Here is a 13,318-nt window from a genome sequence, read left to right as displayed (position 1 = left end):
ATCGACCTTATTGTTTCGATATCGCGTTTATACACCTTCGGGGACTTTGTTTCAGCGTCGTAGTTGGAAATTAATTTTGCAGACGCAAAGATTTGGCTCGATTAGATCGGAATATTGGAATATGGCACAGCTAGCGCGGCCAATTACGATTTAATCCGAGACGACCTTTTCGCGTCGATGTTACATCTTTAAGCGTGTCGTAAGTCCGTAAGTCCGTACACTCGACCTCGAGCACCAATATCCACTTACCGGCTACATAATTCAGACCTATTTTTCCGCGCTTTGTCACCGCGAAAGGTGTACCGAGTTGTTCTCCGCGGCAGGATAAGCAAGCAAGAAAAAAGGGAAGGAAGGTCAAACGTCAGGGTGCCGGTCGTTTAGCAATCGGCGAGAATACGTAACGAGAGAAACTACGGGGAAAGAAAGAGGACTCGGGTGAAGCGGCTGTAATGCGTCTTGCAACGTGCTCGGCAGAATCAATTGCGAGAGGACTGAGAGACAAACCCCTTTCCAATCGGTCCCGATGCACTTTTAAGGTGTAACTCGTGTGCGTTTGTAGCCGTATAAATTTGCGGTCGAAAGCTCGTTCCGTACATTATGAAAAGAGATAGAAACATACTGATAGAATTAAAATTACGCTTTAAAACGCTTTACCTGTTTCCCTCCTAACGCAATATTTTCAAGGTATTAATTTTCGATGAAATTATTAACTTGTAAATCTTCTTTCTAACGTTACAAATAAAGCAATTCGAAACATTGCAATTGCAATACAATATATAATTGTTTATAAATAAAAGAAGTAAGACTTTGGGCTCTCAAAATCGTTTATAGGTATTCGGAATAATACATGAGGTTCTTAGAAGCCAAACTGATCAACTTTATGGAATAAAAAGTAAAGAAAAAATTGATAAAGTTGTAAATTAATTTATTGGGTCCGATACCAAAATTATTTATAAAAAGTGAAGTTAATTAGTTTGGTTTTATTTCACTGACTTATTTTACTTATTAATTAGTTTGGTTTCTGAGAGACTTATATCTAAGAAATCAAGAATAAAATAAAAATTTAGATTATTTTACATCAGTTTATATTTGTGTGTGTGTGTGTGTGTGTATGTGTAATCTAATTTAATATTCAGGAACATACCCAAGAGAGTATATAATTTATATCTCTGTATCATTCTCGTAGCACATTCTTGTCGCGTTTTCGCAATTTAAATAATGTATCGCAAGGTTAAGACTTTTTTTCTCTCGTTTCTGCCGTAGGTCAGCTTGTCCATCTCGATTCTATTGTCACTGACTGTGTTCTTCCTCTTGCTGGCCGAGATTATCCCGCCTACGTCGCTCGTGGTACCGCTTCTTGGTAAATTCGTCCTCTTCACTATGATCCTCGACACCTTCAGGTACGGTAAACAAAAATAGTCGCGAATGCAGAAGACACTTGTAATAATATAAGTGCGTACATCGAACGTTATTAAGTTAAATGGCACATGAGAGAAATCGCTTTAATACTAATCGAATAAAATTCAGATTTTTTTAACGTTGGTCTTTCGCCAATGTGCTATTCCTGATGTTTTATTGTTCCGCCTGTCGAAAAACATGTGCCACTTTAATTTAAAGCTAGTACAATTACCGGAATAACTATCGCGGTCCGCATATCTTTTCGCAACTCCTGGCATCTTTCTTTCGTGTATTGCAGCATATGCGTAACAGTGGTGGTCCTGAATGTGCACTTCCGTTCGCCGCAGACCCACGTAATGTCGCCGTGGGTCCGACGCGTGTTCATCCACGTTCTGCCGAGGCTGCTGGTAATGCGCAGGTATAATACGCCATCGCAGCGAACCGATTACGATTCCAGGCAAGATATATTCTTCTGGCATTTGTGGCCCGGTCATTGGAACCACGCCAGAGCGAGCATTAGAGCACTCATTATAGTGTTTCCCGTGCACGTGACGTTAGTGTCGCGTCATACCTGCAAGCATTTAGCACCACGTACGGTGCATCACTTCTGCATCGCGCTGCATCGTGAGTGATGTGTCCGCCTATCGTTAGTCGCATCTCTTCCCGCTATGTATATTTATTTGTCATACAAATAAAATTTCCTGATTCCCGGCGAGACGTCGCTTGACATTCTCGCGCTCGACTCGACGATCGGGACGATCATTTATTTTTCACCAGAGATCGCGCATAAAAAACTGTACTACATTTAAATGCCGCATCTCTGTGAAAAGAGTATGTACTTTTAAATTCATATCATTATCAAATTAAACAATCTAGATTCTAGAATTAGGTTAAAGCTTTTTCTGATGGCACAAAAGTGGCGAAATTGAACGTCGATAATGTTCGATAAATGTGCACTTTTATTCAGGAATTTTATTTTATGATGCGTAACATTTTTTTACGCCGCGCGACGCCATTATACGTTACATACTTGTACAACGCGCAATATTGAACGCAATAATGCTTTGTTGATGCGTCAAATTGGACATTATCGCATAGCCACACACTAACTTTACATCGAATCTACAAACGCTCCTCATCATTCGAATATATATGCATTACTCGAATGTACATACATCTCGAAACACTCGCAACTATGCCAAACTAAAAGTTAGGAGCATGTGTAGTCACGATCTCGTTACAGTACGGTACGAGTATCGTAAACCAGCTGACTTTACGGAGCAATAAATTCATTGCTGCACACCAAGCTTAAAGCCATTATAATACGGGCAATCAGTGGATTCTATAATATTAGTTCTTCGGTTACTCGTAGAAGAACGTCGGCTTCGGAACTATGGATTAAAAAAAAATCATTCGTGCGATCGTAGTAACTAGTTAATCTCTGACTATCAGGAATTTTTAAAAATAATAATAAAATTTGAAAACAAAAACGATAAAAAGGGGTGACGAACCAAGCAAGGTGTACGTGCTAAGAATGTATTACAAATTTAAATAAATAATGTGACGGGAATTTTTAAAGTGTGCAAGATATTACATACGATCGCACGAATCTCAGCGTGTTCGCGGACGTGCTTTCATAGTTCCGGAATCGGATTGGGGAGACAAAATTGAGTCTCCATGTCGGATAACTCGGATAAACTATATTGTGTTTTTACCATTTTAGGCCGCAGTACCAGCTAGATAAGCATGGGCGTAGCATGGGCGGTCATCATGGTCATCGCGTGATGGTCAGAACATGCAACGGTCTCGAACTGCGAGACCCATCACTGTTCGTCGAGTCCTCGGCCTCGGAGCTGGTCGAGTCCTCCGTGCTCTTTCCTAGTGTCGACTCACGGGACGAGCTGCATCCTCGGTGCGTGTCGCCAAGATTACTCTCGGAACGCTCCAAATAATACATATGTATTGTTTGGTGTATTATATGGTTCAAAATATAATGTGTAATTTATTTAATTATTATAATTTCGCGAGCTTTACATATGATACGCATTATATATCGCATCATTTTATTGTACGTTTTGATACACCTGATAAAACATATCTTACAAGTTAGATAAAGATTATACACAAAACTGAAGCCATAGATTTTGTAAAAATGAGTACTTGTACAAGTAATTGTGTCGGTGATATAAAATTCTTGAATATAAGCTTAATTTTACAACACATGAATGATTTTACTGACATATTTTGTGAGAAATCAGTACTAGAAATAGTAAAATAGTAAATATAAAAAATTAAATCTTAAAAAATTCAAAATATCAAAATGACGTTAGCATAATAAATATATTCTCATTTTCATGTGTCGTATAATTAATTACTTTTAATTGTCCTGAAATTTCTATCTGGATGTTTTTGCGCAACGTCTTATATTTCCTCAATTTATTTTTTTAAATTTCTAGACTATATATATATATCTATATATATCCGTGGTTATCTCTTGTTTTGCGACTTGTGCATTGTCTGCTTAGGGAGTTGGAAGCAGTAAATTTAGGAAGCACGTGCCGTATCCACGGTTCGCCAGCGGCAACGGCCGCGCCGCCGCCGCAGCTTCCAACAGAGGAGAGCGTCGACGCTCTCTGCAACACGCTTCACCATTGGCATCACTGCCCAGAACTATACAAGGCCATAGAAGGCATTCGCTTCATCGCCGATCATACGAAGAGAGAAGAGGATTCTACTAGAGTAATTATGTTTTTGCACAATTGAGATAACAATGCAGCATTCCGAGATATACAAAATGTCAAAAGATCTTTGTAGGATGTCTAAGAAAAATTAGGAAATCTAAAAAAATCCAAAATTTATCAATTTTCTAGATCTTTTTACGATGTTCAGATATCCTTTAGGCTTTTATCAGATATTTTTTATTTAACAAACATTGATTTGTTAAATCAAGTTTTGATCAAGATGTGATTGAAGTTTAAATCAAGTCAAAAGTCAAGTTTTTCACTTTAGCGAAATTAAATCGGTTCAAATTGTTTCAAATTAAAATATTCAAATAACTGCATCTTTTTGTAAAATATAAAACGTAGGTAATATTTTCGAATAAAAATATGGTAATTTCGGTCCTAAAATGTCAGGACATTTCAATACATTTCGGAATAGCGGCAACTTTATTGCAATTCTCAATAGAATCTTTTTTCCGCGTGTTCATAAATCTGCCGCTTCGCGTAGTTGTAGAAAACAATGCAATGCTTTACATTTCTTATCGTCGCCGACGACTCGATCGTAGGTCAAGGAAGATTGGAAGTACGTCGCGATGGTGCTCGACAGACTATTCCTCTGGATCTTTACGTTAGCCGTAGTCGTCGGCACGGCCGGGATTATCCTGCAGGCGCCGACCTTGTACGACGATCGCATCCCCATCGACGTACGGCTCTCCGAAATCGCCTCCACCACTGCCAAGCCACACATCGTCACGCCCCTCTGAGGGACAATTACTAATTGCATTAATGACGCGCGCGTAAAACACGTATACAAACATATACATAACAACCTATTACTACTATTACTACATCGACACAGGCGACAAGCGAAACGTATTAACGTCCGAAAGACTGAAGCCTCGCCAGGTCTTCGACTTTTGCATGAGTGCGTGTCGTTCGACTTTGCGCATTTGCGCCGCTGCCGAACGGAGAATTCTTATTATTATTGACCCACTAACTGTCGGACTTTTATGTTTTATTTTTAACCGACGATATAAGGAAATTATTAATGGCTAATTGATGCTATAAGAAATAAAGAGTCGCTGGTTCACAAATGAGGACGGTGACAGTTAATGGGTTAAGGCGATGCGTATTCCTCACTTCTCTGTTTCGCGCAACACACAGGACATATTTGTTAATTAAAAAAAATTCTGCAACCCCATATGTGAGACAATTAGAATAGCCAATTTATTTTATCGTAAATTCTTAATTTTTAAAATTCGAGAGCAGATTGATTTTTCAGCAGTCCCACTTTCGAATTTCTTCCTTTTCGATTATTAAAAACTGTCAAATTGCTGATGTTTATAATGAAATAAGCGAAATACGCTTACATGTTAATTAATTATGGCCTATAGGGGGTAAAGCGATTCGTAATCACGCGTTGATTTTGTCGTCTTACTAAGAATTCCCGAGCCACAGTGGGAGATATGAGCTTCCCGCGCACAGAAGGTGATAAAGGAAAGAGTAACGCGACGAAGAATATGTCTCAACCATTTGCACGCGCTGATTCCGTGTAGCACATGGACGGTGTAAGAAGTTCACATGTAGGTAATACAATCCGATGAACGCGAGATAGATCTTCCTATTTCTCGAATTAAATCGGAGGAAAATTGAGCTTATCGTGCGAATCGATAAAACGTGCAATTATAAAGTGAAATAAAGATTGGCTGGTTTTAAAAAAATTCTAAGCGAGGATATATATTTACGACACAGAATTTACAGCCTCGCATTGGTTCGTATATCTTCGTCTAGATTTATGCAATTATTTTCTGTTTAATCCAATTCCATATCTTATTTGTTTTTTTAATATGTTTGAGATCTAAACTTTTTCAAAATACGTTTATCTGTTGCTGATCAAGTTAATTGCCTAAAAAAGTGGATTGTTTAAGATACATAATACTATTTTTATTGCACGTACAAAATAATAAGTTCGAGTAATAAGAAGAGCTCACTTACATCATCATCGGATTCAAATGCGGCCTGTTTCGCGACTAGGAAAATATAAAGTTTAATAAAAGAAATGAATATATAGTAGATAAAATGGAGGATAAAACACGTATATACTGTAGAATTAATTCAGAAAGATCTTAACACAGTGCGATTTCGTGCCAGTTGCGTTTGTAGAAACGCGACGACATCCATGTCAACATCACCCTATCCCCTGTCAGTACGTTAGAATAGAAGATACCCTGAACACGGCAAGCAATAAATTATTATCTCGAACATATTATTAAATTGCTTTTACAAGAGATACGTACATCGCCAGTAAAAGAAAGGGGAGAAGAGGAAGTACAGCGACGCGAAAGATGCAAGTGGCACGAAGTCATACGAAGCCTGTTGCAGACTCAGGAACAAAATAAGAGGAATATTTCCCAACACTACATCGAGCCTGTAACAATGGGGCCATATTTTCACAAAGAACGAAAGTGCGTGTTCTCTCGTATTTAAAAAAAAAAAAAAAATTAAAGATAAATGAAAAATGAAATTCTAAATATCTGCATCGATTACACGGCGCAGAAAAAGGGTTGGGCCTAAGAGAAAAAAAAAAGAGGAAGTTTAGAGGACTCAACTTTTATTGCTCATAATGTATATGTTTGTAATAAGAGTAACTTTCGTAATTACATTTGTTCCAGCACCATCCCGTATACCAGCCTACACGGCGGGCATTTATTAAACGGATTTGATGGAATATATAATATACGATAACAAGAATTGTTTGACAGTGTTTCCCTACCATGATTTTTGTCGTCTTCCTACCCCGATACCGTTGAATTCCAATTCGTTTCGACACACGGCGACCTGCCGCCATTCTTGCCAAAAAGAGAAAAAGGAAACAATAAGTATTACGAACGCGATAATTTGTTATTAGTGTGTCACATGTAATCATGGATTATGAGGTAGTAAATCGTCGTTTGATACTTTGTACGTTTCGATATAATTTAGAACGAAAAAAAGACTCTTTAGAGCGCGCGTACCGGCGTGCGATTAAAGAATTTTAATTATAGATAGATAATTTACCTGGATGTAAATTGTAAGTTTTATTAATCCTACAATGTATCATTTTGGAATCGAAATATAATAATTTTGTCGATAAATAACATACACGTATAATTTAATTGACATTTCTAAATTACTCATCACAGTCATCACTTCAAGGTATACGAAAGTTTCTCCGTAAATTTTCGTGTTTTCGGAATATTTAGACAGAAAGAGATGAATGTGTAACAGCAAGCACCATCATTTATTGATTTGTTTTCGCGGTCGCGGTATGAAATTAATACGATGCATTAAATACAATCGTTTGGTCATATATAATCGTTAATTCGTTATAGCATTGAAATGAAGTTTAAAAGTACTTTAGCTCGAATTTCTTTCCTCTTTTGTTCAACAAACAGTGCTTGAGTCATGAACGTGCGTATAATAAGGATGACGATTACACTTTATCGAAATAAGCGCAGTGATAGTTGCAAATAAACGCAAATTGCATCTCTCTCTGGTGGTTATACATCCGTAAACATATAAATAACCCGTACACACGATATAAAACAATATAACAAGATATTTTGTAAGTGTGTCTATAAGATTAAACTTATCTAATAAATTGTCGTTGTCTTCATTTATATAATACATTTATCAACAGTAATAATTTATCAACAGTTTAAATACAACAGGACAATATCTCTGCATCATCCAGAATTGAAAAGAACACTGCATACATATATATTTAGAAAATACGATTTAAAAGATATACGGGCTCTCTTTCTAGGGGAAAAAAAACGTAGTACCAAACAATATTCCACTTGTAAGAAAATCTGGATTTTGTCTGCCAATTTTAAGAGCGAGACTGTATGTTAAGTACGTCTCTAGCGCCGCCCCTAAAATTACTGCGATATAACAATTTCGTTGCTCAAAAATGCACATTACCTATTTACTGCCATAAACAAGGATGGTATATGGTACCCGGTATCAAAGCCACTGTAATCGAATTTATGATGTGACCCAAAATCGATTTGTTACTGCGAATTAGTGACGATGTCACTACATCGTCCATCGATGCAAATGCAAACTGCACGATAATATAACTTCGTATTAACAATATAGCGTCACATATCGTATATGTACAGCTTCGCAAACGCAAACTTACTACTTCGAGGATTTATGTGCAGTTATACATCACACGAAGGAACGTATATTCAATTTGGATAAGTGTGCCATTCAACGAACCGATACCGTATTTTACATCTATGACTAGTGTAATATTTATGTGCTTTGAGTTTGTATAGATCAACAAAGCGATTAACAACAGTACTCCTAAATATTTGCTCCGAGAAAACGCCTCCGACTCGATTGTAACGTTACTGGATTATCCAGTTGACTGTTGTCGAGACATCCTAAACTAAATTATAAACGCGTAAACGCCGATGAATTTTCTACATAAGCGGGTGTACATCTACGAAATTATGAAATAAACTTAATTTTTATATAAAAATTGCAGTAGTCTTTTTACATTGATTCTGATTCTGATCTCTCTCAGAATACACAGCTTTAATTGCTTCATTTATTAAGTCACTAATTTATAATTACGTACAAATATAGCTATACACGAATCTCAATAGAGAATAGTGCTCGTTGAAAATAATGCATGCCATCGATGTGGCAAAACAATCTTACAAAAAATTCGTGCGCATTCGATGTTTTGAACATCACAATAAAATCTATTCTTTCATCAATAAATTCGTTTGAAAAAGACTCGTAAAACTCTTTTGTCGTTGGTATAAATTCTACAAATGCTACTTTTCAGAAATATTTCAGTACAACTTCTAATTCTCCGCTAACTCGCCATCTACTTGCGTTTCAAACGGTTCCAGTTCCTCAAGATCTTTTGTCGACGCACCTATATTGCTTTTAGCTTCACGAATCCTTTTAATTTTCTTTTTAATCGCCATTGCGCCTGTTCACATAATAACACGTCACAATCCAGGTTACAATCTAATACAAATTTCAAATAAAAAATAAGTATGTAGAACTTACAAACTAGGGTTTGCCACAATTCGACTTTCTTTGCTCTTCTTTTAATACATTTCCTCAAAGATTCTCTGTGCCTTTTATGGATACCAGCCAATTCAATGGCTTCCTGCGTTGGCGGTGGAAAGAGACAGATCTCGAGCCAATGTGTAGCTTTCGCGTGTCCAATGAGTCTTAACCATACCTAATTGCATATTTTCATTAACATACAGCATTTAGATACACCACATATTGTATAATGCAAAAAAATTAACACTGTCCGTAATATTTATATTTAATTAACAAATATATAAGTAAGTATACATTTGTTCCTACCGAATCTAAGCATTCTGCCGCAAACCAAAGCCACAAACCAGGTTCCGTCCTTGCATATTTAACTTCTTCTGACCAAAGTACAAATGTAGGCACATAATGCAAGTACAAATAGATCCTGAGGAATATCATTTGTCACATAATAAATTGATTGGAAATAAATCGGGAATATAATATGTACTAACCAAGTCAGGCAGTGTAACAGAAATAACAGCTTAGATACTGGTCTCCCAACAGTTTGAAAAATGCACAACAGGATCCGACAGATATTAACCATCACAATGTCAATAGTTTTATACATTAGAAAGGTACTCGTAACTGTACACCACCTGTAACTGTGAAACATATACATATAATATTCTTATATACCCATGAAATCGCACAAATATTATGTTAATAATGCAAGAAATGTCCATTATCAATATAACAATGTTAAATAAAAAATCGAGATTTAAAGATTTACTTGAAACAGTTTTCAGGATAAGACTGATTGTGAGAGGAGAAGGAAATAAAGACTAAGCGCAAATAAAAGCTATATAAAAAAAAATGAAGGGAAATGTTATGTCTATAACAAAATAGTTGTAACTGCAGAATGATTTACTTTTGCTGATATGGATTCAGGACGAAAGATGCGAAGAGCAAGTTTGCACAGCCCTTTATCCAAGCACCATGACACAGTACGTCGATTCCCGCTTGATGAAAGTAAAAGCTCTTGTGCAGCGCGACTCCCAATTCCCGATACGTCGTTCCCTGCTCTTGAGGTGAAAAGCTCAGGAGCTGCATGGCCGATGACAGCATGTAACATATACTACCGAAACAGAATCCGAAGTTCCACACAGCCTCGATTATCCTGCTTCGTTGGACCAGTGGAAAGCACATACGCCTGAACAGGGACTGCATACGACGAGAAAACAAGATATAAACGTCAAAAGATATCAATTTCAAAATGTAAAGGTGTTGAACTCACGTTAAGACACTTCTCGTACACCAAGTACAGTATCACCCAGAATAGAACGAGATATCCCACGAGCACATCGGTCTCCCGTACCTTCGTGTCGTTTGGGTAACGCGAGCCGATGGCTTGCTTGTCCCATAAACTCGGGAGAAACGGCAGGAATTTCGTTGGATCGAGCAGGGAGTATAGGCCAACGGCCCAGCTACTCGCGGCTTGTTCATACATGTTAAATTTCTTATCGCTTGACAGCGATACGATAGAGGCACAACATCGTAACGTTAACGATACGAAATAACAGAGCCCCAGTGGCACCGCCGTGACAAGAATGCTCAAATTTATTTCTTATTCCTTATTCCGTTACCACGTACTTGTCCGGCGTACCCGTGTCCTACGGCTGACGCCTGACAGCTGATAGCTTGTCACTCCGGCAGCCATGGTGGAAGAACAGAGGTGTGCTCATACTCGTGACGATAATTCATACGGTTCTGCGCAGATGCCAGATGCAACCATTTTTAAGTGTCAGTTTCAAAACATTTAAGGTTGTACCAAGTGATATTGTGACATATCATCATGAGTACGTGTTCAATAAAAACGTGTAAAAACGATTCTCGAAAGAATTCAAAAAATATTCATTTTTTTCGGAACCCCAACAGAATTATTGATTAATCCAGATAACGACTGGTTTAATCATATTTCTAGAGGAAGAATAATCAGCCCTTGTGTCGAATTATTTGAAACAGCGAAAATTATGGAAAAGTTATTTCAAGATTATCATGGTTCTTCTATTTGTAAGACAAAAATAAATAAGTAAAACATAAAAATAAATAAGTAAGGCTGCGGTCCACTTGACGCTACAAATTCTTTGGAGCGTTCTTCTTCTCCTTCTCATAGACTAACAGGTTTTTCATGTAATTGTTGGAATCTAGTTTTTTACCGTCTGCACTCTCTCTCTACACTGGTTGTGCATTGTCGCTCTCATAAACAACGAGACATAATATAAGCCCATAGACTTGTATACATTAGTTATTCTGTTCTTACATCAGAAAAGAGACATTTTAGTGTTTAGTGCAACATGGCGACCATAAGTAAAGTTATATCTTTTTGCAAAGGTATTATGCTCGATCCAACTGGCCAAATTGTATTGATCACAAAACGCTACGTTTCGACCGCAGATTTCGGTCCTTTTCAAGCGTATAGAAACAACTCATTAGTGGATCTATTCTGTAAAGGCCGAAGCACAGACTTTTGTACAACACAAGAGGTGCTTTGGCTTTAATTCTTAATAGTTTCATTGTCGTTATATTTTCCCACGCTCTGACGTATGAATAACAGCGTGATTACGAGGGAGGCAATGGACGCGTTCAGCAGACACAATTGTTGAGTTCGTCTTATCAACACTCTGCGTCGATTGGTTGGTTCTAAAAGTAAGAGCCAATCATGTTCGACCGCTACTGAGCGGCTTGGTTTGCTGAACGCGACCAATGTGGGGAGCAACATCCGCGCGGCGCGGCCCGGCGCGCTCGGAATACCTACTGCCACCTCCTCGCTTATCATGCTTTGCTGATACATCAGGAGTAAATTTCCGTGGTTTCGTACCGCGAAATTTACTCCTGATGGATCAGCAAAGCATGATGAGCGAGGAGGTGGCAGTAGGTATTCCGAGCGCGCCGCGCCGCGCGGGTGTTGTCACCCCACATTGCCTTCTCGTAATCACGCTGTTATTGGTCAGAGCGTGGGAGCCTACTGCCCCTCCTATGCATACCTGCCAACGCTCTGATTGGCCGTAGGCTCCTCGTTGGCATCCTCGTCGCGTGCCCGGCGCGCCGTTCCAATGGCGATGGGTAATAGTGGGGGTAGACGTGCCGCTGCTCGAATACCTCTACTCAAACCTCCTCGCTCAACATGCTTTCCGCGTAACAGGAGCGATTTCTGTGGAATAATTCTCGCTTTCCTCATATAACCTAGAATTCTTTTCATAATTTTTATGATCTTTCAAACGTCTTAACGAATGCATAATACATTCTTCGCTATTATTTATTAATAATTTAATATTAAATTAATATGTGTTTATTAAATTAGTAATGTAATTATATTAATTGCTTTTTCTTAAATGATATATGTATGAATAAATTGCGAATGCATCGCAGTGCTCGTGCTTGTCGCCGCGGAAAAGTAAATGCTCTAAAATGCGACAAACGACACGGATATATCTCGAGAAATACGTTTATTTTAACATTGTAACCGCGTTAATTCCTCAGAAATCGCTCCTGTTACGCGGGAAGCATGTTGAGCGAGGAGGTTTTAGTAGAGGTATTCGAGCAGCGGCACGTCTACCCCCACTATTACCCATCGCCATTGGAACGGCGCGGCGCGCCGGGCACGCGACGAGGATGCCCAGCCTACGGCCAATCAGAGCGTTGGCAGGTATGCATAGGAGGGGCAGTAGGCTTCCACGCTCTGACCAATAACAGCGTGATTACGAGAAGGCAATGTGGGGTGACAACACCCGCGCGGCGCGGCGCGCTCGGAATACCTACTGCCACCTCCTCGCTCATCATGCTTTGCTGATCCATCAGGAGTAAATTTCGCGGTGCGAAACCACGGAAATTTACTCCTGATGTATCAGCAAAGCATGATAAGCGAGGAGGTGGCAGTAGGTATTCCGAGCGCGCCGGGCCGCGCCGCGCGGATGTTGCTCCCCACATTGGTCGCGTTCAGCAAACCAAGCCGCTCAGTAGCGAACATATTTTCTTTTCTATCGAGATAAATATTGCAAAAGAAGTAATGTATTATAAGGACTTGTTAAGTTTCGAAGATTGGGAATCGCGTATAGTTTCATTGATATACTTTTTTAATTACGGATTTGGCT

General features: G+C 38.6%; 2 protein-coding genes across 6 annotated transcripts in view; one reads left to right on the top strand and one right to left on the bottom strand.

The window, feature by feature from the left end:
• The window catches only part of Nachra3 (nicotinic acetylcholine receptor alpha3 subunit), an 81,010-nt gene extending 73,753 nt beyond the window's left edge, over positions 1 to 7,257 (top strand). For 4 of the 5 annotated variants that reach the window (XM_071773982.1, XM_071773981.1, XM_071773985.1 and 1 more), the window contains exons 10-14: positions 1,264 to 1,400; positions 1,697 to 1,855; positions 3,122 to 3,310; positions 3,924 to 4,137; positions 4,685 to 7,257. In XM_071773982.1, the coding sequence (XP_071630083.1) occupies positions 1,264 to 1,400; positions 1,697 to 1,855; positions 3,122 to 3,310; positions 3,924 to 4,137; positions 4,685 to 4,882 (897 nt within the window). In that variant the 3' untranslated portion in view covers positions 4,883 to 7,257. The remainder of the gene's footprint in view (positions 1 to 1,263; positions 1,401 to 1,696; positions 1,856 to 3,121; positions 3,311 to 3,923; positions 4,138 to 4,684) is intronic. The other variant, XM_071773987.1, reaches the window with a different exon arrangement.
• A 529-nt stretch (positions 7,258 to 7,786) lies between these two features.
• On the bottom strand, positions 7,787 to 10,898 carry LOC139810436 (uncharacterized). Its single transcript, XM_071773988.1, has 6 exons — positions 10,462 to 10,898; positions 10,096 to 10,388; positions 9,680 to 9,829; positions 9,498 to 9,612; positions 9,189 to 9,366; positions 7,787 to 9,108 (listed from the first exon to the last, which is right to left on the bottom strand). Exons 1-6 carry the CDS (start codon positions 10,672 to 10,674, stop codon positions 8,978 to 8,980), a joined length of 1,080 nt encoding a protein of 359 aa, XP_071630089.1. The 5' UTR covers positions 10,675 to 10,898; the 3' UTR covers positions 7,787 to 8,977.
• Positions 10,899 to 13,318: the final 2,420 nt, after the last annotated feature.

Source organism: Temnothorax longispinosus, chromosome 3, assembly GCF_030848805.1.
Source record: "Temnothorax longispinosus isolate EJ_2023e chromosome 3, Tlon_JGU_v1, whole genome shotgun sequence".
Taxonomy (NCBI): Eukaryota; Metazoa; Arthropoda; class Insecta; order Hymenoptera; family Formicidae; genus Temnothorax; species Temnothorax longispinosus.
Note: the sequence above shows the minus strand (reverse complement) of the source record. Positions and strands in the feature narration are given on the sequence as shown.